The 27813-nt window shown below is 44.4% G+C and overlaps 2 protein-coding genes across 2 annotated transcripts; both read right to left on the reverse strand.

Annotated features, from left to right (window-relative positions):
• Positions 1-870: 870 nt before the first annotated feature.
• On the reverse strand, positions 871-17002 carry LOC111226357 (protein-glutamine gamma-glutamyltransferase K-like). The gene is made up of 14 exons (XM_022751459.1): positions 16943-17002; positions 10525-10808; positions 10243-10434; positions 7053-7304; positions 6074-6192; positions 5880-5987; positions 4259-4436; positions 4038-4176; positions 3753-3945; positions 3457-3610; positions 2258-2542; positions 1686-1846; positions 1456-1592; positions 871-1350 (listed from the first exon to the last, which is right to left on the reverse strand). The coding sequence occupies exons 2-14, from the start codon at positions 10805-10807 to the stop codon at positions 1191-1193; spliced, it is 2361 nt and encodes a 786-aa protein (XP_022607180.1). The 5' UTR covers position 10808; positions 16943-17002; the 3' UTR covers positions 871-1190.
• A 2091-nt stretch (positions 17003-19093) lies between these two features.
• rabggta (Rab geranylgeranyltransferase alpha subunit) lies at positions 19094-27226 on the reverse strand. The gene is made up of 17 exons (XM_022751461.1): positions 27136-27226; positions 26739-26775; positions 26470-26580; positions 25606-25730; positions 25310-25497; positions 24904-25161; positions 24662-24745; positions 24481-24563; positions 22747-22842; positions 21666-21771; positions 21522-21573; positions 21345-21433; positions 21115-21203; positions 20921-21037; positions 20709-20822; positions 20472-20559; positions 19094-19790 (listed from the first exon to the last, which is right to left on the reverse strand). The coding sequence occupies exons 2-17, from the start codon at positions 26739-26741 to the stop codon at positions 19642-19644; spliced, it is 1752 nt and encodes a 583-aa protein (XP_022607182.1). The 5' UTR covers positions 26742-26775; positions 27136-27226; the 3' UTR covers positions 19094-19641.
• Positions 27227-27813: the final 587 nt, after the last annotated feature.

The raw sequence follows: 27813 nt of genomic DNA on the forward strand, positions 1-27813 counted from the left end.
TTTTCCTGGAGATGATTTCTAAACTCTGCTCAGGGGTTATTAATGTGCCTCTTGAAATTTTAAACTATTCATGCTGATGCAAAGCCAGCACAAAGGCATTTTACAAAATCAGTGTTATTGTCTGTCTTTGTTTGTTCGATAGAGAATCAGGTGCACGTCCAAAACATCGAACATTTAAATAAGAACTGTATTTCACTGGCATCATATGCGTCATTGTTTTTTACATATTATTTCTATGTTCTAGTTTCTTGCCTCTTCTGCCTCTGACTTCCTGCACAGTGGACTACAACAGTCCTGTAATAGATGTATGTATAGCATATGTTCACGCCCCACTGCAGCAGCAAACAAAAATTGTGTTTGTATTGTTTTCCAGAAACTCCGACGACGTCAACATCTATTAACAAACAATATTTCTGCCTGTGTGCGACAGAGTGTGCGCTGTGTGGAGGAGGGAAAGGCAAATGAAATGAATAAAGGGAGCTGCATGTCTTGACCCGTCAATCATCTGTCAGCTGCAGGAAACAAGCCGACGTCCCACTAATCATCATGTGTGTCTGAGCGTTTTGTCTTTGTCACTTAGGAGTGGGGTCACATGGTTTCCCATAAAGCTGGAGCGTTTCTCACCTGAACCCCCACCCCCACCCCCACCCCCTTCACTGCTCTGTTTTGACATGTGAAGGAGAGTCAAAAAAAGATGCAGCTCTTTCTGCGGCTTGAGCTCTCTGAGGTTCCACTTCACCAAACACCAGAAACAAACTGTCGTGACGTTCGGTCAACAAGTGACCAGGACACACACATTTTTAAATATTTGTGTTTTAATAATACATGACACATACACATATTTATCTTTTAAATAAAATAATTCTCACCATCACACAGTGTAAACAAAATAAATACATAGTTTATATAAATAGGAGACATGATCTCAACACACTTTGGTTGGAGCTGCCACGTTGTGTATCCTCTGTGGAAGAATGATCAGAGCTGCACTTCACACACCTGCATGTTGTAGAACTACGTCGCATTAAAACGTAAAACAGCGTGATGTGTGCTAAGGTAGAAAAGGTTCCGTTGTTTCATGAGTAGTTGTCCGTGGTCGCCGTGTTGTATAAATAAATAGAAGCTTTCCATATACGTTATATTACATGGGAAAATGCTTCAGACATTCAGCGTCAGCGTGAGTCACATGGCTATAGAGCGGCGCCGCTCTTCTCCCCCACAGTGATGTCGGTCACACCGTGGACCTGGGTGAGCTGCTGGCAGTCCAGTGAAGCCAGTAACTTCCTGGTCCCGGGCAGCGTGGGGACGAAGTGCTCGGTGAGAGACATGGAGGCGTGGCTGCCAATATCTCTGAGGGTGGGACAGGAAATGAGAGCGGCGGTCACAAAAGAGAACGACAGGCGACGCAGTGTAAGAAAAACTGAGCTGGATATAAAGTGTATTTTCTCTCCTCACCCATAACGGATCTTTCGAGCGGTCATGAGGCCGAGTCCCTCCACGTGGAAGGTCACTGCTTTCAGCACCCGTGGTAGCGGGTTCGTAAATGAAATCTCCACTGACGTCTTCTCACCTACCACGGCCTTCCCGATTGGCTGTGACAACAAAACAAAGAGAGAGGAACAAAGTCAGATCTGAAATGAAAGAGTCTAACGTGTATTACTTTCCTGTGAAGCTGCTTGTCTGACCTTCAGGATGAGGTCTGGGGTCCTGAGTCGGAAGCTGAACTGAGTGGCCAGGACCTGCTGTGTTTCTGTGACCCTGCCTGACAGTGTCAGCATCAGGGCGGCCTGGTCGATCAGCTGGTCCTTGTAGTCTTTGTAGTTCAGGGACCACTCCAAAATCTTGACTGTACACAGGAAATGACAACATCAACATCTGCTGGTGATTCTCTGTTCGTCTGTCATCTTCTGCATCACGTTTCAGTATCGTCTGATTTTATAATTAGCTTTTATTATTGTTTTAGTTAGCATCAAGAAAACTCGTTAAAGCGATAGTTTGACATTTAGAGAATCGCTTTCTTACAGAGAGTACAATGAGAAGATCGATACGAAAGATTGATACCACTCTGAGATCAATCTTCAATAATCATCCAACTCTCGGGAAGAAAACGAATAAATATATTTATCAAAATGTTGAACTTAAAAAGGCTTTTTTCCTTGTTACAGGAAACACGCTCACAGATTCACTTCTTTCATGCCACCAAAGGAATAAAAGATCCTCAACCTCCGTCTCCTCCATCCTGAAACCCTCCACCCACCTTCGTTGGGCAGCACGTGCACGTCTGTGTTGTCCTTTCTGACCGTGGCCTTGTGGACACCGGTGTAGTACATGACCGCCGCCTGGCTGTGCAGGAGGACTGTGCGCTGCTCTGAGCTGCTGTTTTTCAACTTGATGGTCAGTTCTGCGTCCCCTCCCATTTTAGGACCTTCACCCTCCATGGTCACTTCGACAGAGACGTCCTCCGCTGTGGGAGACGAATAGGCCTCGGCTTTGGAGCCGTATCGAGATGCTGTTTCCACGGCGATGCGTTCCTCCTCTGTGCCTGAGAACGACCAGAAACGTCAAGTTAATTCAATGAGTGATACAGAGGAAACTACGGCGGCCCTGAGAGGTCAACACACTGCAACGTAAAGGTCCAGTTTCTTGTTTTATACCTTTTCTCCTCTCTGCATAAACACTGTTGGAGGAACGTCACTTCTTTAACTTAAAGGTCCCGCATTTTACTCTTTTACACAGTTTTACTTTAAGGTTTGGTAGATCAGAGTTCCTGTAGCAGAATACACAGATCTGAAAACTCATTTATCGCGGTGTCAGTAAAACTTTTCAAGGTTCCTTATCTGACGTTTCCAGTGTTGATCCATCAGAAGATATAAAAACCATCTCAGTGTAGTTTCACATCTCCTCTCTCAGGCTTCTCTCTGGAGCTCTAGTAACAACAGGTCGGTGAGCCAATCAGAAGAGAGGAGGCTCTGAGCCTCTCTTCTGATTGGCTGACTGTTTTCTGAGTGATCCAATAAAAATAAAGCAGATTTCAGGTAAAAACACTCAGAGAAACCAAATCCTGCAAGGTTTGGATGGTGGGTCCAGGTGGGCGGGGCTTGGTGACTGCTTTGTTGTGACATCACAAAGTTCCAGAAGTCCTGACGGCTGGTTTTAAGGCTCAGTTTCTGAATACAGGCTGTGTGCATTTCTCTGTGGACTGAGGCTTTGATACTTTCACAGTATTAATATAGAAGCTAGAGCTGATCTATAATCACACTACACACACACACACACACACACACACACACACACAAACACACATACATACACACACACACACACACACACACTGCAAGAAACACAGGCGACAATGGCAGTGTTTCCAGGGGACACTAATAGTGATGAACCAGGCTGGCTTATTCATCCCATCTTGTTAAGTGAATATTTCAGTGTGTGCGTTTTGTTGGATGATACCTTCAGGATGTTTGTAAAGGTGCGTGATGTCACTGCGTTCATCAGAGCCAACAGCCTTGGTGCTGATGTTGTGGCCCACGGCCTTTTTCTCGCTGTAGATTTGACTGAAGGTCCCGTCTGCGTTCCTCTGCCAGTAGATCTTATCACTGTTTACCTGATGCACAGAGGGAGGGAGACAGATGTGAAACTGTGCCGCTTCTTTTGATGTGCACCACTCGGCTCTTTATCAGTGCTCAGTGCGCAGAAAACAAAACAGTCGTTAGGAGTTTTCTTTAAGGAGTTGAACATCCACAAACCTCTGCAAACACGAACGGACAGTCATGTTTGAGGTAGACCTGACCATTGCGGACAGCAGAAAGAGAGGCGGGGCCACAGCGGAAGGTGCCCTGGCTGGTCTCCTGGGGGGTGGAGTCAACAGCCTGCCAGCCTCCGTTACCCGGGGGCAAGTCTGGACGAGCCATCCAGCAGTCGTTCCACACGTGGAAGTTCCTTCAGGGAAAGACTCAGGTCAGTGAACCAGACGGTGCTGTACGTCATGATGAGGGAAGGCTTGAGGCGTGTCGCAGCATTACAGAACTCACCAGATGGAGTCGGCGTTGAGGTGAGCTATAGGCTCCAGGTTCTCGTCCAAGTACACATCCGTCGTCAAGGAGACGTCTGTGTCATGAGCCGAGCTGAAGTTGGTGACGGTCCGACAGGGGACGCCCAGACACCGTGACACTGAGTGAAGAGGCCTCAGAGGTTCAGAGTCTGTGTGACATTTACTCTGAGGAAAAAACCAAAGCCCAAACAGTGATCTCACCTGTGGTGACCACGCCAGCAAACACCCAGCACTGGCCGTACTTCACGGGGGAGCCGCTGCTTTTATGGTACTGCTTCAGGATTTCCACACTTCCACTCCACAGCGTGGGACTGCTCCCGCCTGTGTAGTTTGCTGACCAGTTTCCCTGCACGACACCTCGGTCATCGGGGGAGTTGACCTGGAAAAATGAAGGAAGTGGTTTTTGGTTTCATTAAAAAAAACAACTCTGAATTAATAAATTCAGTTTACAGAAAAACAGAAGGAGTGAGACCTCTCTTTCTGTTTGTGTCTGCGGTCAGCAGCTTTATAGTGTCTGCTAACAGGCTCTAACAAGACTACACACTCTCTCTGTCTTTAAGTCTTTATTCTGGGCCTTTATGCTGTTGTTTGAAAGGGAAAGACAGATATGAGTACAGGCAGAGAGAGAGTGAACGGGCCGACTGGCACCTGCTGCTCGGGGCTTTTTACCCCCGTGTGGTTCAGGCCCTCACCGCTCAGCGGTCAGGTCGCCCCCCCCAACACTGCACTTTCTTCTCTGACAGGAACATGAACAGCACAAAGTAACAGAAAGTTTTGTGCCACTCCATCTAGCAGACGTTGAGATATTTCTCAGTGTGATAACTCTGACCCGCTGGTGGCGCCAGAGGGAAAAGGTCAGAGGATCACCAAAGTCCACAGGGTTCAGCAGCTACAGTGACCCAGTGTCTGTGGAGGTCGAGACATTTCCCTAAAAGAAATGACAACCTCATGGTAGCATTAGGGAAAGGTAAGGGGGGTCAGACTGACAGAGCGACGCTGCCTTCCCTTCACCTGAGCTGCTGCCGCTCATCGCACAGACCTTTCCGTCTGAATGTCTCAGTTTGTGTCGTCGCTCAAAAAAGGACAGAAAGAAAATCCATCAGCCCACACGCTGTGATGCTGCAGGCGTCCCGCTGACCCACTGTGAGAGCTGAGTGGAGACTGTTATCACGGCCGGACACAAAGATGATTCTAGCGTCTGTTGGAGACCCCCCCCCCCCCCCCCCCCCCACAGTCAGTGTTCATCACCATTATGTAATAAACAATCTGACAATCTGTCTAAATGTTCACGTTGACAGGATGATGACAGATCATGGAAAACCTTGTCATTTTCAAAATATAGATTATAAAGAAAAGTAAAAAGCAAAATAAAAGAGGCCAGTGCTCATCAACACACCTTTAAACCTTTAATGAGGTTTCCTACTGAGCCGCGTCGGCAACTCTCACATTTTCTCTCCAGATTTTGTGACTTTTAAAATCCTTTAGCTACTTTTTTTTCTTTTTATAAAAGCAGCTGGTGACGTTTCTAGCAGGACAGACCTCATCAAAGATACTGTAGATGACGCATTACAACCGGCGCCAGTGGTATGAAATGGTTTACACTTCCTGTCTCCTGTGTTGCAAACGGGTTAGCTCATTCAGGGCCGTGCAGCTGGTGTGAAATGTGACAGGAGCTGATATCTAACCTCATCCTGAGGTGCCTGTCTGTCCTTCGTGAAAGAAAAGACAGACAGTTGTTGTGAGTACAGCTCCTGTGGAAGTGCGCTGGCACCTGAGGAAGAGAAATGTAAAACGTAGGTAGATCAGGTGTGGTCGGCCTCACCATGGCTGAGATGATCCGCACCACGTTCACCGGGTCTCCCCAGCCAGACGGAGGAGTTCCACTCTTCTCCAGCACGAAGAGGCAGGCGGCCAGGATCCCGTCGTCACACTGAACAGAGCAGAGGAGGAAAGGAGGGAGGTGAGGGAGAGTCAGTCGGTTTCTGCCTCTCAGATGAAAACGCTGATGCGGCTCACCTGGCCGTAGTTCCAGGTCCTCACTCCGATCTGATTCTCTGTGCCGTAGTAGATCCGTCCAACATCGTTGAGGACGTACTCCTGCCTCTCGTCCTCAGAGTCCATGAACACTGTGTCCTCTGAGAGAGGGAGAGAGAAACAACGCTGACCCATGCTCTCTGACATTCTCACACAAGCTTTTCAGTTTTCTTACTTTTTACCACAATTTTCATGTGATTTATTAATTTTTTTTGTCAGTTGCAGATCTCACATCAGAAGCTGCAGTAAAACCGCTGCAGGTAAAACAAGAGACTTCACGGTGAAGTTTGATGTTTGAGACGGTGTGTGTTGGACAATGTGTCTGTGAGGATTGTGATGCTCATTGATTAAACATGTCTCTGCCTCCTACATGTTTTCTCAGAAATGATTGTGATCGTGTCAAGATTAAAAAACGTGTCAGATTGACAAGTGACTTATGAGAGACGCTGAAGTCGCCCTGTTCTCCGTTTAATCACTTCCTTTTTTTTTTTCTCTTTTATTGAGATGGGGAGATTAACGCCACAACGCCAACGTGGTGTCAGGAGGAAACAGTCGCCCTGGCTGCGTTCCACCTCTTTAGATCTTTAATTAACATGTTAAATCTTGTTCAATATGAACAAAAGCCAGAGAGTAAAAAGAGCATTTCACTGGACAGTTTCTTGGCTCTGAGCAGTTCCCACGCAACAAGTGGAGACTGTTTTACACGTAAACAAATGAGACATGTAACATGTAATATAATGAACTTTAGAGGTGCTGGCAGGTTAGGAAGGTTTCCTGTTTCCTCCTGCTTCCAGTCTTTATGCTAAGCTAGCTGCTATCTAACTGTAGCCTCATATTTAAGGGATGTATGCTGCTGTATTGCAATGTTTTTCTTCTTTTCTTTTTTTTTTTTGCTGCCATCAACCAGAGAGATGAACCTGTACGTGTGTGTGTTGGAAAGTGTTTTAAACCAGATGTTTACCTTCACACCAGGGGTTGAACAACATGTAGATGTCGTTGGCGGGGTCGTGTGTGGAAACAGCGCGGCCGTTTGCGCCACTGGTTTCCACCGTGAGTTTATATCGGCCAATGGCGGCCGTGGGAGGAGAATGAACTGACAGTTTAATCCTCTTGTCGTCCTGTGACACGACAGCAGCCTCCCAACCATCGTCCTCCAGCTCCTCCACCAGAGGGATGATGACATGGGTTCCCTTTGACACTGCTGGCAGTGGCCCTGAGGGGACACAGGTGGGACAGGTGAGACAGGTGAGACATATGGCTTATTGTGTGTCATACCATGCCCAGACAGAGCTCCACACACTTTAATCACTGTATTTGTTTTTCCATAAACGCCACACCTGCATTCCTACTATGTTGTGCATGTTTAAATAAACAGAAACCCAGTAGAAAGAATCCAGCTTTTATGGATCTGACGAGGTGTGCACACACAATACACACACACACACGCACACCCACACACACGCACACCCACACGCACACGCACACACAGCATGTCATGACAGAGTTTGATCTCAGTGGAGCTGAACTATAAATGGAAACTTTGCTTTGGCAGCAGCTTCAGTGTGACTGCTCTGCCTGAACAGTGCTGACATCAGCCTCTGCATCCTGGGTATAAAGAGAGGTCATCGTCAGTCACAGCTCCCAAAACACAGTGGACTGGAGTTAATGAAGAAACTCCACTCACAGCTAAAATACTGAGGTATCAGGTGGAGGAGGATCACTGCAGCCCTCACTGGTTTCTGTGCTCTCTCCTCAGTGGGTGTCACTTTGTCTTTTGTTCAATGTGTTTACAAATGACTCAACAGATTCAAGTCACAACTTTCCTGAGACGATGATCTGGACGGACAGACGGCTGATTGTGTGACAACTGGAACCTGAACCTGCCTCCGCAGAGATGAAAGAAACAACCAGTGTGAACAGAAACGTAGCAGTCACTGTGTTACCCCGACCGTGAAACTGAAAATCAATACAGAGACGTAGGAGCAGCACAATGAGGAACCAGCCGACGGAGAAGCTCAGCGTCTGGTGCCGAGTCCAGGTCAAAATTTCCCTTTGACGCTTTGACACTCTGGAAAATGAATGGTTAAATATCCAAGATGTTTGCTGTGGGTATTGACGGTCCTCAGAGCGTGACGGCTGACTCCTTTCTTGCCAAAAGTTAGATGACAAGATCAATATCACGCCTGCTACAGGCAGGAAGTCACTGCTGCTGGCCAACAAAGAAGAAACACACACTCCTGAACGACCACGAGTCATTTTTACACCTAAACTACGATAAGCTTTGGTTTCCTACAATAATCAGTTAATTAGTGAACTTTAAAGCTGCTGGTACGTTTGGACCATAGACTGTAAATAAAGATGGACATCGCCTCTGTGACGTCACCCACAGGTTTCTGAAGCTCAGAGTGAGCTGCTCCACCATCGCCATCTTGGCAGTGCCTGACTCCGCCCGTAACTCCCAGCTAAAGAGGAGGGGCGTGTGGAGCTGAGACTTCAGCGCATGTCGGTTTGTCGACCTGTGGGCTCGGTCTCTACTCACTCTGCCTGCAGCAGGTGAGTTGGACAGGAAACTGTCGCTCGGAGCCGTTAGCGGAGATTTGAAACACACAACGAAACGACAAAGTCAGAGCATTCGCTGACTTTCACCTGAATCTTAAAGACTTCCCTCTGTGTGGGCAGATTGAACTGTGATTACCCTCATGCTGTTTGGACTGAGAGCAGCCCAGAACAGTTTGAACTGAGATATGAATGGAAAAATGAAAAATGTCTCCTTCCTGTTTGTTCTGAAATGAAATAAAATCTCCACCATTTGGTGAGCGGCGGCGGTGGCGGCGGTGGCGTGATTTTCAAAAGGGTAATACATTTGCATTATCTGCAGCTGCTATTGTCCTGCTGCTTATTGCTGTAGGACAGATGGCTTTTTAATATTACTGAATGATTATTCATGATCAGTGCTGTTATTTGTTGTTATTACATCACACTGTGGACTCATAGGTCGGAACAACTTGCTTTTTTCTCTCTCTCTCAAAAAACAAAATTTCATTTTTACGTTTGCACCATGTGCACTTTCCTCCGTCTTCAGCAGGAAACACGTGGCGAACGTTTCAAAGAGAGACGGTGTAATTATTCTCCTCAAGCTTCACTCAACACATACAGCTGTAATTGTAGGATCTATATTGGTCTGTGTCCTCTCTGCCTTCCAGCACTCGACACAATGGCAGAGGCAGCAGAGACAGAAATGCACTGTGGGTAAACAGGTGGCGGACAGCGTCGATGGCGAACGGTCAGCAGACAGAGACTTTGCATTACAGCAGGACCGAGGGCATCTGTGAAGCACTCTACCTGGAGCATAGCAACCACAGCGGTTGCCATAGCAATTCTGACAAAAAATACCCCACCCCCACCCCCACCACCTTTCTTCCATCTTTAAATCTCACACATGAGCAGATGAATGAATGGCGTAGAGCATATGAGAATAAAAGCTGAAGCTCTCGCGGGTTTTCCCTCCTGCAGCCCTGACCCCCGTCCGTCCTCAGTTTCCCATGACTGCCCGGGGGGGGGGGGGGGTTATCATGTGCACAGGGTCAGGGAAGCATGTGAGTGTGGCCGGGCGGGACTGTGCCCATCCGGTTTCACACTTTTAAGATTAGAGGCCAGTCACATGGGAAATCTGTGCAGTTTTATTCAGTATTATTATTATTATTATTATCATTATTATTATTGTTGTTGTTGTTATTATTGTTATCATCATTATTATTATTAATATTATTATGAACCTTTATTTATTCAGGTGAATCCTACTGAGATAGAAATCTCATTTTCAAGAGACCTGAATGTAAAAAACTATTTCTGAACAGATCGTCCAAAAAGAATTTACAAAATAACAAACAATAAAATTACATTTACATTATTTTGATTAAAAAAGTGTATTAGTATTTATTATTATTATTACTATTATTATTATTATTATTGATATTATTATTATTGATAACAATAATAGTTATCCGTTAGTTTCTCTCTATAATTCAGGTCTTGGCCTTCGACTGTAAAGAGCCTTGAGTCTGTACAAACACTGAAATGAAATAGAAAATGAAAACGGGGAGAACCTGCAGTAACTCTCTTGGATGTGTGGACTACAGTTTGTGACTCACCTGTCTTAAGGTCGAGGTGAAGTTTGTCAGTGTTGGGGTTAAAAGGTCGTGACAGGGTGATCCACATCTGGAAGGTCTGCCCTCTGCGGATGATGAAGTCATCACTTTGGTAGAGACTGGTGTGATGCTCCGTGCGGTTCTCCCCTGACCGGCTCTTCATCAGGTCGACCGACTGAACTTTGAGAAGGAGTTCTGTGGAGACGAGGACGAGAGAGAGGGAAGTCATTTCATCATGTGTGCGATCAATAACACGACTGTGAGTTCTTCAAGGTGAAGTTATACCATCAAGCTCGCCGCCATCAGTCACGGGCTTCCCGCCATTTGTGCCATCCTCCTTATCTCCGTCATCAATACCTGTGATCACAGTGTCTGTGATGTCATCGTCGTTGGGCTTGGGACAGCAGCACGGACAGACCTTTCGCAGCCACTGCTGACACGCGTTTTCTTTCTGGACGTTGTTTTCTTCTGGTTTTTCTGTTTCTTTTTCCGTCTCCTCCCAGAAATTGACAGTTGGAAACCGACCCACCGCAGCTGTGTCTCTGACCGACCTCATCGCTACAGGCATCCTGACAGACACACAGATAAAGATGTAAAGCAGCACTAAGACCTTCTTTCTCTCAAACTCTGTTCACAAAGGTGTTTGAATCAGTTCTCCTTCAGCATGACTATTGCACAGGTGTGTCCTGGGCCTCGTCACAATAAAATGAACAGTTTTATTTTGGAAAAAACAAAGACATTTATTAGGTACTGAACACTGTGACTTGGGCTACAGATGTGAGTCAGTATCTGCTGCGATCACCGTTCGCCTCATGTAGTTCAACACATTTCCAACACCGGAACCGGAACATGATCCGCAGCGTCCCACACATCAGCTCAGTGGGTGACATGTCTGCAACGACCGGGATGTTTTCAGCTTCCATCAACTGTGTCCATCGCGCTGCGACGTGAGGCCACAGCAACAGATAAACTGCACGACAGCGGCCTCGGCGCCTCGTCACAGGATATCTGTGTGTGTTTGTGTTCATACAAAAAGTCTCAGATCTTTTATTTCAAGTCATGAAAAATGGGAGTAAAAACAAAAGCGTTGCGTTTATATTTTTGTTCATTCTACAGCTGACGGCTCGAAAGGTTTCACTACAGTTAACTAATCCACAGTTGGAGCTCAGCTGAGCGGAGCATCATGTGTGCGACAGCCTCATGTACAGATGGCTCCCGTATCACAACACGTGTTAATTAGCCCGAGATAAGAGAGAGGAATTTGGGATTTGAGCCCGTCGTGTGTTTGGCAAATGTAATCTGCAGTTGGAGTGAAACACAGAAGACGCACATTCATATTGTTAAAATTAAATTCTACCAATCAGAGGATATATCAGGTTATAAGTTTCAAATACCTGACGCCTGCTTCACAGATTTTGTCTCATTTTGATCCTTTGGGGAAGTAACGGCTCCACTTAGAAATAAAGACGCTACAAGCTCACGGACAGAAAGGGTGATTTTCTCCTCCCAGTCTTAGATGCTTTCACTGGACGATCAATAATATCAATAAGTACATGAGGCGAGAGAGAAACCAAGCTGGTTCCAGATAGAGACTGAAGTTAGAGGTTGTCTATCTCCCTCCAGAAGGATCATCCTCTTATTACTGACACTAACTCTGTGGAGTCACAGGAGTGCCACAAAAAAAAGAAAAGTGTAAATATAAACCGGAATAAATCAGTAAATAAAAAAGTAAGGCCTGTGTGTCAAAAAGCTGGAATTAATTATGTTTTGCATTTATTTTAGAGCCACACTGAGCACTTCCTGAACTTCAGCTAAATGGTAGATAAATATAAATGACCATATAATCAGATCTGGAGCTTTGACCAACTGTAAAGTGGCTTGTCTAAAAGGTGAGGAAGCCCTGTAACCGGCCCGACTGAAGACCTGCTGATTACATCTTCATCACGTCGGGGCATCGCTGCCAGGATCCGTCGTTTACTACAGGAACTATAACGTGACCTTTTGGTCAAGGTCGAGAAACAGCAGGAGACCTGGAAGTCATGTTTCAACAACAATTACTACAACATACAAGGAAATGGGCGATGGATTTATTCAGCTGAAAACAACACACAGATGTTATGGGACACCACAACAACCGTATCAGTAGAACTTAATACCAGTAGATTCTTGTTGGAGATATGAAGGGGGATCGTGTCCGTGACGACTGGAGGAATAATATCCCATAGATTATGTTTTAAATCCTAAATAAATTTAAAAAAAAGATCCAAATCCCTGCAAAACTGTTTATCTTGGGCTCGAGCACGGAGCTGCAGGGGACGGATATTACTACAGAGACACAACAGCTGGCTGCTCCTGACAGAGGGAACTACTCTGACCCTTTCACCGACCGGCCTCCTGTAACTTCAGCTGTGATCCAGAGTTCTCAGTGAGAGGAGGAGAAAACGTCGGAGTGCCGCTCTGAGTTTTGTTTTACAGTTTTACATTATTTCCCTGTTTTATGCGTGAGTTTAGTTTTGCTGAGTCTCAGATAAAGTTAATCAAGCTTTTCATTACACAAAATATATTAAACTCTACCTTTAGATCAGGTTTCTGCGTGCTGCTGCCTCCAGAGCGACGGAGAAATGATCAACATTACGCTGAAAATCTCGTAATGATTTATCACAGTTGGTTCAGTCTCGTCACTGACACCGCTCAGCTGTTCTCACTCCAGCTGGATCTTATTCAACTCTATACATGATGTGTTCTGCCCTTCTCGTGCACACGCAGGTTCAGGGTAATCGGTGACTCTGAACTGTGGGTGTGAATGATTGTTTTGCGGCCCTGTGAAGGACTGGCGACCTGTCGGGTGTACTCCACCTTCGCCTCAGTGTCAGCTGGGATTGGCTCCAGCGACCGTTTGAGGAGAGGTGGGGCGGAGAATGAATGATTTATGGAAGAATGGATATTGTTACCTAATGTTTTAACACAGCTGCCAGTTAGAGAGAAGGTGGATTTTCAACCACTTTGTCATTAGCTCATTGGCTAACTATTTTAGCCATTTATCTGCTACTTCCATCTCTTTCAGACATTCATCAATTTAGCTATTATTTTATATTATGTATTATTTATTATTATATAACACCTCGAACAAACTTCTTCACATTTGGCACAAACATTAACTTGGACATAAAGATGAACTGAGAAGATTTTGGTGGTCAGAGGTCAAAGGTCAAGGTCACGGTGACCTCACAAAACCTGGTTTTGGCCTTGTGAATGCATTACGTCTGTAACGCTTTGAGGTAATTTCTTGAAATTTGGTGCAAAGGTTCACTCAGATTCAAGGATGAACTTATTAGATTTTGGCAACTAAAGGTCAAAGGTTAAAGGTCAAGGTTAGTGTGACCTCACAAAACACTTTTTTTTTGCCATTACTCAAGACGTTGTGACCTGAAACTGGTCCGAGTGTCTGAGGCACGAAACCACGAGGCGGGAATTACGGTTCATTCGTTTATTTTTGTCCATTACATTTGTCTATTTTTTCCACGTACTTGTAGCTATGTCATTTTTTTTTTTACCTTCAGCCATCTGTTTCAACCATTTGTCTTTTATCCATCCATCCATTTTCTACCGCTTATCCTCTAGTAGGGTCGCGGGGGGGCTGGAGCCTATCCCAGCATCCTTTCGGGCGAGAGGTGGGGTACACCCACACCTCCAGGTGTTACAGATGTTACAGGTTCCAGAAAAAGAAACAGCATCTCACCTGTACCTGCATCGCTGCACTGGCTGCCAGTCAAACACCGAACGGAGTTCAAGGTTCTTTTATTTGTTTTAAGGCTTTACGCGGCCCGACACCCGAGTTCATCTCTGAGCCCCTCTGCCCCCTCTCCGTCCCCAGACCCCTCAGGTCTTCAGACCAGCTGCTCCTGGTCGTCCCAGGAGGCGAGGCTGAGGCGAACGGGCGATTTCATCAGCTGTTCCCCTCCAACAACATTTTTAAGACTAAACTTAAAACCCACGTTTTTGTGGCTTTTGAGTCTTTAAGCTTTTATCTGTCACTTCATTATTATGGCTTCGTTAATTAATCTTTACGTTGTGTGTTTTTGTTGTATATTAATGTACAGCACTCTAAATGTGCCTCATAAATAAATTTAGATTGGACATAAGGAAATATATATATTTGACACAGTCAGTACATTAACTGAACAGACATTACAGACACGGTGGAACTGATCATGTGACTTGCATAATTCTCTTGTGTTGAGAAGAAGACATTGTTGTAAATACTGATTTGATCCACAGAAAATAAATCATAGGACGATCTTGAACTGGTTATCCTAGTCCTTCACACACAGAGTTCTCCCTCATGGCAGGAAGCGGGAACATCAGGACACATCTGGAGCTGATTCACTGATGCTGAATCAGATCCCTGAGGTTTTCTGGGGAGGTGAGCACGTGCTCTGATTTACAGCTGTGCTTTGAAATAAAAGAATTTCTTATGTGTAAATGCTTCATCAGCTCTTGCCCACGAAGAACTGCTCAAGAAACAAAGATAAAGGTGCATGAATCCTGCAAAACTTCAGTTTCTCCCTCTGTCCCTTTAGTGTCTCCTCTGCTGATCACTCTCTGATTTCACTTGCATTTTTCTAGACGCAATTCCACCTTCAAGGCGCACGTGAACCGTGAAAGCCCTTCCTTCTCACACGCTTTACATTCCTGAGCAACAGTCACTGATGTAGCTGCTGACAAAACAGGCTTGACGAAGCAATAAAAAGATTGACAGTGAGTTCCCGCCTTATTCAGATGCCAGTGAGGCTGAGAGACGGAGCAGAGATGTACGGTAGTAGAGGAGGGAAGTGAACGCCTCCTGTTAAATCAGGATTGTGCGTCACATTCGCTGCTGAAAGACGAGCTTAACAAAACAATTTTCATGTGTTGCTTAGCAACAGTCCAGTTGCGTAACTATTTGTATTAATAAATAAATGTTTAAATAAACAAACAAATCATAATCTGTTGTTGTTTATTTAACTAACATGGCGCTGGTAGAACTGTTGTATAAAAGCTCCTGCGGCCTCGTACCTACGACCCAATCACAGCCGAGCTGATGTTCAGTGACATCACTTCCTCTGTGGGATGTTGTGAAAATATATCTGAGTTCGTCCATTTATCTATTTATCGATCGACAGAAAATTAATTGGTAAATATTTTGATAATCGACAGTAAAGCTGAGCACCTTTGGGTTTTATATTGTTGGTCAAACAAAACAAGCAATTTCAAAACATTTTTAAACCCAAACAATTAATCCATTAATCAAGAAAATAAGTAGATGAATCGATTATTAGAATCTGTGTTATTGATATTTGTGGCCCTAATCAGTCGACTGATGGATTGTCAGTTGTCAGGTTTTAGTTGTGAACTTTCATTTCATGTCAATCCATCTTTAGTTTCTTATCTGGTTTAATTTCACTCTAGACTAACTTGGTGGACGGACACGGCCTTCCTTGGAGCCATGCTGTTGCCATGGCGTTACTGCTCAACTGAATCTCTGTTTCTCTGTTTCAGCTCTCTCACTAATGTGATTTCATCTCCAAATCACCACGACTATTAGAACTTGGAAGCCTCAGCGGGTTGTGAAAGTTTACCGCAGGGTCGTCCCTCCAAAACTGTTAAACGTGAAAACGAGCCAGCACAGCGCTCGCCTGGAGCCAGAGCCACAGAGAGGGGCTGAGCATGAAGCCTGAATGGAAGCGTGCTCCATGTGGTTGAGATTACAGTCTGCGACCTGCCCACTCAGATCAACAACAACAAACCTCCTGGCTGCTGCTGCTGCTGCTGCTGCTGCTGCTTCCAATAATCTGCCAAATAAAACACGAAATGTTTGCAGTAACACAGTGAGACGAGGAGGTAGGACCACAGGCCTGCACGGCGGTGAGTTACTCTGTGTGACACGTTGTGGACGATAAGACGCCGGAGACTCTCATCACTTCAGTAAACTGGGTCTGATGTCAGATGAGGTGGGTATAAGTTCGCTCCCATGACATCAGCAGCAGATATACTCGTGCCTATTCGTCAAAGTAGACTATTTTCCTGCAGGAGGGTGATGATCCAGAAAGCATCCCACAGCTACACTCATGACCCGTTCTCCTCGGGGCCACTCGTTCAGAGCCGTTAAGAGAGAAACAAAGGGGCCTTCACAGAATTAAAGCAGTCACAGGGTTTAATTTATAATGCTGACTTTCTACTCCATCCTGAGACAAGTGATGTAAATGTGTATGTCACATCAGTCAGACTATATTGAGTTATCGCATATTCATCGGGAGATAGAAATCTCTCACTGGGTTTTTTAACAAACATACTGTACATTAGAATTTATAGCTGTCTCATGCAGTTTGTAAGTGAAGAAAGAAAATCCATTCAACAAGCAGATCGACACTAAAAACAAAGTTTGACAGAGTTAATCAGGCAAGAAATGGAAATCATTGACCTCTTAGACTTTTATAGGCTGTGCGTAATCCTGGTGTGACAGTGAGACAGAAATACAGAACTCTGTTTGTAACTGTCTCCTATTAATCAAGTGAATTACACAGGCAGGAAATCTGTCAGCACGGTGTTAGGACAAAAGCTTGAATGCAAATGAATCTGAGTTGATATTAACAACATTAAGTCACATTACTGTCAGGCCGCACACAGACCAGAGCTCCGTGTGAAACAGCTGATTCAAACTCACTCAGTTCAGTGGCAGGAGAAGTGTGACGACGCAGACCGGAGGAGGAGGAGGAAGAGATCTTCTGTTCGCGGCTACACGTTCAAGCCTCCTTTAAATACTTGAATAGTTGTGAGCTCAGACGGAGAGGACACGCCCTGAGACGAGAGGCAGGCCAGAGACTGTGTCTGTCCAAAGACAACAACTGAAACATTTTGGGTAGGGCACATGACAGTTTGACAGCCGATACAGAGAGTAGTCATCTTCATCCTGTTGTGCACCGTCACTTACTTTTTATATTCAGTTATAATAAGCAACAGATTTGTGATATCTCTGATCAGTCAGTCTTATGTCTCTGATCTCTTTCTGATTATAGATCTGCAAGATGTAAATATCTGATGGAAAAGTAAAACATAACCAGGCTCGTAAATCCCACATTATCATTATTATTAGTATTATTGTTTGTAACCCAGCCCTGTTTGGGCTTGCCTCTAATCCTTGTCCTGAATTCATCTATTAACTTATTCATTAATTAAACAACCTCCATTCTAAGCCATGACAGTGTGACGCACAACGGCAGGATCCTGAAACTGAGGCAGCTTAATAGATTTTTTAGAAAAATCATTAATTATTGTCATTCACACCGTGTGTGACACGTCCGAAGGTCCGCTATGAAAGAAAAGCCCATAAATCAGCTGCGGTGAGATTTAGTCCGCCTTGGCTCACCCACTGCGTCCACACCTTGTTCTTATGACGGTTTTATTCTCCGTGCGGGAACGGCTGCCCACCTGCTTTTGTGTAAACCCTCGGTGGATATGACAGGAGCTGGATAACCCGAGTGAATTACCCGAGTGATCTACACCGACTGGTTGAGTGGGTTTTCACCGAGTTTCTCAACTGTGTGACAGGTCACCTCTGAACAAAAGGCGCCTGACTACATTGCATCATTTTGGGGGATAGTGAACAAGTGTCAAGTGTCAAAAGGAATATTACAGAATTATTTAGGTGATGCAGGTGGGAATGGAGAAATGGACAGACAGGAGTGCAGTGTTGGGGAGAAGTGAGCGTGTGATTAAACAGTTCAGCTACATTCACATGTGCATCGTGATTCAAGTAGTTAAATGATTTTTTTTCCACCCACAACTGAAACTACAAATAATAAGTTTATTTCGCCGTTGCTTCTCCACTGTAATTGAACCTTTAACCGGCCCAGGCCACTGTGAAGATACTGTTTACCCAGGCAACGCATTCGTCACACAGCCGCCTCCATCTACTTGACCTCTGTGTAGTGCATGTGAAAAAGCCGAGGGCGGCGGCGTTGCTCAATGGTCACACAGCGATGTCATCATGGACAAACCTCCTGAATCTCAGCCTGAGGAGGAATCACCACTCCAGCACTTTCCCATGAACAGCGGGGTATTTTATTTTCTTGGTTTAAATCAATGACGTGTCAACGAGGAGGTGCTTTTTAAATAAACTCAATTAAGTGGCATTTTTTGGCTGGAATGTGACTTTTTTGCAGTATATATATATATATATATATATATTTAGTTATTTTTTTTTTATATCACATGTACTTTGTCAATTTGCTGCAGTTCAACTTCTTCCAGTGTGAAGTAACTGGCAGCTTGTGAAGCTCTGCTTTCTAAGTAACTTCCCCAACACTGTGTTGATCCTTAAGAAGATATAAAACCAACTCAGTGGAGCTGTAGTAACAACAGGTCAGTGAGCCAATCAGGAGAGAGGAGGCTCGGTGCTAGCATGTCTGTAGACTTTTAGCGTTCTTTCTCTATTGGTGGCAAAATTGCAAATCAACTAAAGTTTTGGGAGAAACTGAATAAAACTGAATGTTTATTTCTTTTCTGTTGCGAGTTGCTCGATGTGATATTGTTGAAATTGCATTTGAATTCAGTTTGTTTTCTTTAGACGCGCCCACAGTGGACGAGGACAGTTTTTGCTGACAGGTTTTCCATCTGAAGACACTGTGACATCAGAATAAAGTAAACGTCAACCTGACATCTTGCAAAATCGAATTAATCAAAAGAGACGACGGGTACTGAAGCAGCTAAAAGCTGAATCAGGCGACACACCTTGGGGCCCGCCACGCCTTCACGCTGCGTATCTATTCATTGTTGTGTCCCAATCGAATAACCACAAAAGAGGCTTATGGGAAGGCAGTGACACAATGTGTGCTGTTTTATTACTGGATCTGTGACATACTGTGCAACAGTATTTTGTCGTATATTAAATGCTTTACACAAGCTTTTAAAAAAATGTGCATGACAACTATGCAATGCTCTGATGATCAGTTACAAGCTTTTCTTCCAACTCAACCGTTTTAAAGCTTATAGAAGCAATAAGCCAGCATTGCTGCACGCAGCTCCACACAGTCAGTTTACTCCATTATCAGTGTTTCTGCATGCATTTGTGTGTGTTGTATTAAGGACATCCGTACGCACACACAGTTTAAAAGAAAAGCAACATCGGTTATTAAGCACTCACACACATAAATCTAGACAGTTCACTGAAGGTCTTACAGAGGTTTCTGACATAAGAAGCATGAGGCTTTCACACCCAGCGCTGTGACGGACGTTCTCTCGAACAAGTGGAACCAACAGAGACACAAGACACTTGAAGAAACACCCACTTGCTCTTTCACAGACAAACACGCTGGGGAAAGTGAAGGACAGCTGAACGACAGGACGATGGCGGCAGTGAATCCATCAGAGCAGGAGGTCTGTAACCGACGGCAGCAGCTCGGCCAACTGCGACTCGATGTTGGCTGTTTGAGTGACAGGGTTGCCACGGAGATCGAGGCGCTTCAGCTTGGGGCAGGAGGCCAGCGGCTGAAGATCTGCCAGAGTAGAGATTTCTGAGCCTTTGAGTTAATGAAAAAGAAGGAGATATGACTCACGTTTTCCAAACACAAGTGTAAAAGTGAGATCCGCATGACAAATGTGACGCTGGGATGTGAATTAATTTCTTTTAATTAAAAGAATAAACTTGAACGCAGCCTCAGTGTCGTCGTCCGCAGACGTCGTTATGAGGAGAGAAGGGGAGTGTTCAGTGCCTCTCTGCTTCTTAATGATGCTCAATCTCTGCTTTGAGTTTCACATGAAAACAAATTAATCATGCGCTGAGCTGAAGTGTCTTTTTACCACCGTAATCCTCTAAACTCTGTAAACACCCGCCCTGTGTGTGGTGTGTGTTTTACATCACACTCTTCACACTCCACGAGGTGCCAGCTCTCTTTGCTGGGGCTGTTCTGCAGCAGGTAGCCTTACACACTCAGATGATTCACACATTTCCACCACTGTGACAGGAGTGTAGAGATATAAACTGATCCCTGTGACACTGGTGCTGCAGGACTAACAGATCCACCACACACACACTCATGCACACGCACACACACACCTATGCTCTATAGGTTGTTGAGTTGTGTTCTTACATTATCACGAATGTTCAGAGAAAGATCAGAGAAAGGAGCTTTTGTTATTGTCTTGACTGAGAGACTCCTGGAGGCAGAAGTTACACACTGTGCGTTTAAGGATACTGTTGTTCTTCAAGTCGACTTCCTCCAGTTTAGGAAGGTGATACACTCCCTCCAGATTTTCTATGGAGTTGTTATCAGCCTCCAAAACCTGCAAGTGTGAAGAAATCATTTAACTGCAGGAAACAGTCATCACTATGGATCTTCCCTGCTGTTATCTACCAACTGCTGAACACACACACACACACAAAGAAAAGAGACACTGTCCATGCACAGAGGAAAGTGGATATGAATTATCACCTCTAGACACTGCAACATAGCGAACTGAGGAGGCAACCGCTGCAGCTGATTGGAGGACAGGCTGATATGAGTGACCAATAACAGCTGGTCCAGGTGGCATAAAGTGGTCAGGTTCTGTGACAACAAAATAAAAAGCATGAGGAGCGTCCCTGTGGAGCAGACAGGGGATTCAAGATAAACACAATTTCTTGATGTCACGACTCTGAACCGACCTTATCAGAGATGCTGAAGACGCGCACTTCAGCGTACTCCATTTTCAGGATGGTGTTTTCAATCATAAACTTGCTGCACAGGTCGCTGTAATACGCAGAGCGCATGGAGTCCACTTCCTGTGGGCGAGAATGAGAGCGTTCAGTCAGTGATGTCTGTCTTCTGTCACCACAGACGGTATTTCATCGGTTCTCACCTTTAATGTTTGGAAATGAGCAAGTGTCTCTTTCTCGTATCCCAGAGGGTCTAGCGCCCTCATCAGGAGGATAATGGTCAGTAAGCACCCTGCGGGAGCGACGAGAGCGGTTCAGTGGCTTCGTGAAAACATCACGATCGGCAACAACAAATATGAATGTTGTGTATTTATTTATTTGCTGTGTAAAGAATGTGCAGCCATGTGGATGTAATGAATTTAAAGGTGCTTACACTTATTGAGCGGCTCCAGTTCTTGTAGCTGATTGCACGACTGTAGCTCCGACTGTAACACTGAGGTCTTCTCTACTGAGAGTTCACTCCTGCAGACAAACAGCTCACTCAGTTCTTACTCATTCAAAAAAAAACTCTCCACAGTGCGTGCTGCTAAATAATGAGCCACAACTTTACCTGAAGAGTTCCTGATCCGTAGCAGAGTCCCGACAGTAACTCTCAGTTCGACCTGCAGGAGTTAAAAAAGTGTTAATGAAGCTTGAGGACATAAATATTTGTAATCCAGCCGCTGATAAATCAGAGATACACGACATGTGTCACCTGTGTAAAGAGCACAGTCTCTGTGGGTGTGTTTCTCAGTCCAGTGCACGGTCAGATTGTGTTCGTTGGTGATGTCGCTGATCGTGCCAGGAGGAAGATCACAAATCTGAGTCAGCGTTAAGGTTTAAAAAAAATGAAGATTATTTATTCTACAAGTGAAAAGAAGGAGTTCGTTTCCAGCATAAATGAACCAACTTAACCTACAGTGTGAGTGTGCATATTAAATCCATGTGACTGATGGAGGGCTAAACATTCATTTAGACAAATAAAGTAATTAAGATTTGCACAAACCATTAAAAAGTCATAATCGAAGGATAAACATTGATCCTGTCTTAAACAAAACTGAATTAAAATACAAAATGATGCCAAAGAGAAACAACGCCTCTCTGACTCAGGGAAGTCAGACTTCAGGCGGCGTCTGCAGTGGAAAACATATTAATGTGCAATTATGAATTAATATAAATATGAATTTCTAACAGCTGTTAGCAGATCCATTTGCATCAGAACTGAACAAACTGTATCCACCAACGAAGACCATGTGATTGGAATGAGAGCTGTGGAAAAGGCTCGTCAATAGACCTTGAGTTGCGATTTTTTTGGCTGAAATATTCAAACCCACTAATCCACATTACCTGAAATAATCTTTAAAAACAGAATCATTCATGTTTTTCAACACGAGTGGAATGAAACCACTATCTTTTCTGGCGCCTCGCCACAGGAAGCTGCGCCTGTGAGACCAGATACAAAGCAGCGCTGCAGCAGCTGTGTGAATTCAATGCCTTGCTGATCATCACAACAACACGCATCTCCTAAAATCCATCTACATCAGCTGCTTTTTCTTTCTGACTGAGCCACTGTGCCGTGGCCTTAGAGGAAGTCCTGCTCCACTTCTACATTCAACAATAACATTCCTCTCCAGCACATCAATCAAGGTTTTGTGATGAAATTCTAGTTGCAAATACCACAGCGGCTTATCAGCACGCGGCGTGTGTTGAGTGATGAGAACACAATGTTACACTTCAGACATCACATTAGTGTCAGCGGGGGAAACCTGTCAGTGAGTCACAAAGGAAAAGGATACCCAGACTGGGCTGTGTTTGAAGCGCGGGTGAACGCTCCTCCACTCCACCCTCTGGGGCTGACCATCCAGGACCAGCAGCAGGCCGACCGACTGCGCCTGACAGACAAAAGGCAGGGAGAAAGGTCGCTGAATCGATGCAGGACGATACCACATGGATATTACATCATTTTTTTTTTCTTAAAGCTCCATATTTTCTTCTTCTTCTGTGTTTTATTTGAAGTGTTGATCCATAAGAAGAAGATATATTTGTGGTTTTAAGAACCAAAAACCATCTCAGTGTAGTTTCACATCTCCTCTCTCAGGCTTCTCTCTGCAGCTCTAGTAACAACAGGTCGGTGAGCCAATCAGAAGAGAGGAGGCTCTGAGCCTCTCCTCTGATTGGCTGACTGTTTTCTGAGTGATCCAATAAAAATATAGCAGATTTCAGGTAAAAACACTCAGAGAAACCAAATCCTGTAAAGGTTTGGATGGTGGGTCCAGGTGGGCGGGGCTTGGTGACTGCTTTGTTGTGACATCACAAAGTTCCAGAAGTCCTGACGGCTGGTTTTAAGGCTCAGTTTCTGAATACAGGCTGTGTGCATTTCTCTGTGGACTGAGGCTTTGATACTTTCGCAGTATTAATATAGAAGCTATCCTGTCAGTAGACACTGGGCCTAGAGCGTTTTTGTATCCTAATCTTCTCTTTTGTTTTTCTTAGAATATGATAATAAGATATTGGATGGAATAATATTATAACCTCCTGTAGGTGACGTTACACTGTTGGGTGTAACAGAGGCTGATGCTGGACAGTGACCTGCAGCTGTTAGACTGAAAACACTCTCCAAGCAAATAATTACATTTACACGTTTTTGTCCTCGAATATACAAAGTCATAAAAACCTCTGATGATGACGACAGTGTGATAAACAGAATATTAATCTCTCGACGACTCGTGTGAATCATTTGTAATTAAATAAAACTATAAAAAGCCTAAAAGAAAATTGGTGAAGGCCACAGATTCTCTCGTAGCTGCCACTTCAGAACAAATCTTGTACAACTGGTTCTTGCCTCATCACCAAAAACTGAGAAATCATGTGAATGTCACAGAACTCTACAGGACTCTGTAAGGATGGAGAAACATGTTAAGTCACAGCTTTCCTGTAGTAACGGAAGTAAATGAAGCCTTGAAGTTAATGCAAACAATTCCTGCTGGTTGATGAATCACACACAAACCCTCCGTCTATACAAAGAAGGTGTTACTACACCCTCTGATGCATTAATATGACAACACTGTACTACAGGAAGTAGGACTGTATACTGCTGTCAGAGTACGAGAAAGAGATGAGTAACCAAGGAGGACAGACTGGTTGGGCGGGGATCATCCTACAGCAAGAAAATGAGCCGCAGTGGTAGAAGAAAACCAGATGGAGGTTTCACATGATGAAGAGTGGCACAGTCTCCAGACTTAAACCCCATGGAGCTGGTTCAGGATGAACTGGACAGAAGGTGAATGCACAGCAAAACTACAAGTGCAACACATCTGTGAGAACTTCTGCAACCTTCTGAAAAATGTTTGATTTCCATTGTAGAAAGAACGTCACAAGTGAGTTCAGCTGCCGGATGAGATTAAATTTAGGGACGGACAAACCTGGAAACAATATTCCTCCGGCTCTCTGCTGCTGTCGCCGGCTCGGAGGCATAAAAACGATGAGAATGTGAAAAGCTTTATTTTACGATAATAAACAAACATACTCACATTAACAGGCCTGGAGAAGGCGACAGCTACTCTCTCCTCATCCCGGCTGACATACACACAGCTGATCATCTCCTCACGTTCCGCTGGTAAAAAGACAGAAACACACGTTTGATAGATGAGCCTGATCAGAGAACAGGAGAACTGGTTCTTTCATACATATCTTTATTACAGACAGACATACCTCGACCTAGCAACCATCGATAGTAGAACCAAGCACTCTGGTCGTTGGGGTCGGTGAAGAAAGCGTTCTGTACAAGCTCATATTCTGAAAAAGAAACAGAAACAGAGTGTGCTGAGTTACACATCAAACATCATCTACAAAGTGCTGCAGTCAGTGATACTGTACTGCCCACATCTGGTGCTATTGGGTATTGCTGACTACACAACCAGGACATTTGTTAGCTGAGTTGTTGTTAAGTTTACCTTTGAGTAGCTGCTCTTCACAGACGCGGTGGGAGTGAGTTTGCGGAGAAGGTGGAGGGGAGGTCTGGGGAGGTTTGCGGCACGGTGACGGGGGCTCAGGAGACTCCGGGTGGAGAAGCGGCAGCAGGGTGCTGCGGTAGTGCCAGCTGGAGTAGTTGGAAAAGTTGGAGCCAATAAGACGATCAGTGAACTCCAACTCCTGGTCCACGGGCACACCAGACATCTTCACAACCATCCTGCGATAATCCCAGCAATGGACTGGTCGAAACACGAGAATATGGTTCAATAAAGGATAAATAAAGTGTGGAAAAAGGTCAGGGTTGTACCAGATCTGGGTAAACAGACAAGACAATGTCTCCACGCCCTCCATGTTCTTGTTTTTTCCTTTTTCTACTCCATTACTCACAGTTTCGGTCATCCAGGCTCAGGCAACGGTCACACAGGGTGAGCTCTCTGGCCCAATCCGGTCGAGGCAAACGGGCTGAGACCCAACCTCGGTGGTGCCAGCTGCCGTAGGACTTTGGGTTCACCTTCAGGCAAGACTCCAAAAATGACAGCTCGCCCTCGTAAATCTTTTGCACTTCATCCTTCTCCCTGGAGCAGACATACAGACACAAAACCATTATTCCTCTGTCAAATCTGAGATTATTTACCAAACAAAAAGTGTTAAATGTTATACTAAATAACTAGTGATGATTTTACTTCACAGTCTCCAGGTGCATCAGGATCTCTCTTCTGTAGTTCCAGAGAGTTGCAAAATCAGGATTGGATGATAGCAGCTGCTGGGTCAGCTGGAGAGCCTCATCATCCCAAATACCCTCCTTCCTCTGTCAAACAGGAGAAAGTGAGGAGTGTGAGGAAAACAGGACATAAGAGAAATCAGCACGAGAAAAAAAACTCAAACTTATGAACAGTCTCAGCCAGTGAAACTATTCACTAAACGTGTGAGTGTGTCATTTAGGTTAAACGTTGTACTTCAGCTATCATATATATCTTAAACACTGTCATTTAAACAATACTACTTGTGCGGTTCTATGTTTTTCCTATAGTTAAAAGAGGGCCATTAAAAGACGAAAACCAACAATGTGTTAGTGTGTCCTGTAATACTTTATAACTTCCATTCCCTCTGTGTTGCACTAAGCCCAAAGCCCATTTGTTCCCACAGGTCAAAGGTCAACAGTTTTCATTTTTTAAAGGGCTCACTAATTTCCTTAAACAGCTGGACAATGTAGTTTTTGGCAAACATTACTCAAACAGGAGTAAATAATGCATTTGTTGGGGGCTATTTTCAGACACAGACTAATACACATTTGGTGCATAAGTGAGTAATTACAACAGCAGGATGACGTATGTGGGATTGAATCAAAAACTACAGTTCCAATGTTCATTGTAATGACAGTTGTAATAAATGTCACTCAGACCGATAGTGTGGTGGTAAGCTACAGCATATCAGATTTTAACTATGTTCATTGTTGGCGTTGATATTTTCACTTGATTTGATGACAGTGATAAAAATATAGGCTATCACCAGACTTATCATGTAAAACGTGCATCTTTCTAACAGACCTTGGAAAAACAGGCATCTCGTGCAGCCACATATATCTTCAGTTTCTTCTCTCGCTCCTTTCTTTTCTCCTCCTCCTGCTGGGCTGTAGATTTGATCTTCACTCGTCCGTGCTGTTAAAAGCAGAAAGAGCGAGAGGCACAGCAGGTACCGTTTACTCTGCTGCTAAAAGGTTTGTATAAATCATTAATTACTCCTGATGCAGTACTGTATCAAGGCAGTGGACATGGCTGCATTTCAAAAGCAAATGAGTAAATGATAAACTTCTTACCATCCTTTCTATTTGTGAGGGAGACTTCAGCAAAAATCTGTTTATATGGGCACATGAAGGGTGATATTCAGGGTTAGGCCTGGTAACATTTACATGACACAGACGCACAGAGAGCTGACACACCTGACACCAAAGTTATGACAAGTCAATATTATGAGCTTAGCCGCTAAATCGTTACCAGTACGTGTGCATTCAGCGCTAAGTAAAGTCAAAACACTGAACACAAGCAGCCTGAGTGTCAAGTTAGCTCGATAATTAGCTCCGTTGTCAGCAAACAACACTGGGCTGGGCTCATTCACAGTTCATTCAAAGCAGCACAGAATGACAGTAACGGGCGATGCCAAATATATTTTCATCACAGATAAACATAGCGTTAGTTATCATATAAAACACGCACCTGGTTTTTCTACCTGGCCCGTTGTATGTTTTTCAGAGTGCAGTTTGATTTGTCATGTCACTATCAGCATTTCTTACGACTACAATTTTTCTCTTCCGGCGCCTGAAAATTACGTCACGGAGAGTCGTCTGCTGATAGGCCGACACCGTCAGAGGCTGATTCGCGCGGTGGTCTTAGGCTCTCTAGTGGAGATTACCGCAAACAGCAGCTAACACTGTTCATAACTCATAGCTAGATGCTCTGTTGGTACATAGACGTATATTATTTTAACAGTAGTTCGTTTTTAAGGTGTTAAATCCCGCCAAAACTCAATGAAAAGATGAAAGGAAGTGACAGGGCTTCATGTCCGCTAGAAAACCAGGTAAGAGTGAGTCAAGTTAGCTAAAAGTCTGTTTGTCATCAGTCTCTTAACTATGTTTTGATATGAGTTAAACGGTTTTACTTAAACTTTGTTGAGAATTGTGTAGATATGGCATCAGTGTTTTCATCTATTTGCTTGCAAAACGTTGTGTAAACCGAGAACAACAACATTTTATACCCAAAATACCCAATTTGTGGCAGTTTGGTTGAAAATGTTAGCAAAGGAGGTTTGAAAACGTTAGCTTGATTCACCCTGACACAGCAGAGTGAATGAAGCTTTCACTGTCCAGGGATGACATGCCTTGTTCAGCCATTATC

Source organism: Seriola dumerili, unplaced genomic scaffold (assembly GCF_002260705.1).
Source record: "Seriola dumerili isolate Sdu_G_001 unplaced genomic scaffold, Sdu_1.0 BDQW01000155.1, whole genome shotgun sequence".
NCBI classification, from domain to species: domain Eukaryota; kingdom Metazoa; phylum Chordata; class Actinopteri; order Carangiformes; family Carangidae; genus Seriola; species Seriola dumerili.

Bases quoted from the DNA above. Each gene is read 5' to 3' on its own strand.
- LOC111226357 (XM_022751459.1), bottom strand. From the start codon at position 10,807: ATGCCTGTAGCGATGAGGTCGGTCAGAGACACAGCTGCGGTGGGTCGG. The intron at 6,193-7,052 runs GTAAACATCTGG...TCCCTCTCTCAG, and splicing joins GTTCAACCCCTGGTGTGAAG to AGGACACAGTGTTCATGGAC. The intron at 4,177-4,258 runs GTGAGATCACTG...CTCTTCACTCAG, and splicing joins TGCTGGCGTGGTCACCACAG to TGTCACGGTGTCTGGGCGTC.
- rabggta (XM_022751461.1), bottom strand. The intron at 21,772-22,746 runs GTATCCTTTTCC...ACGCTGACTCAG, and splicing joins TCAAACACAGCCCAGTCTGG to ATTTGTGATCTTCCTCCTGG. The intron at 20,560-20,708 runs GTGATAATTCAT...TCACACTTGCAG, and splicing joins CTATGTTGCAGTGTCTAGAG to GTTTTGGAGGCTGATAACAA.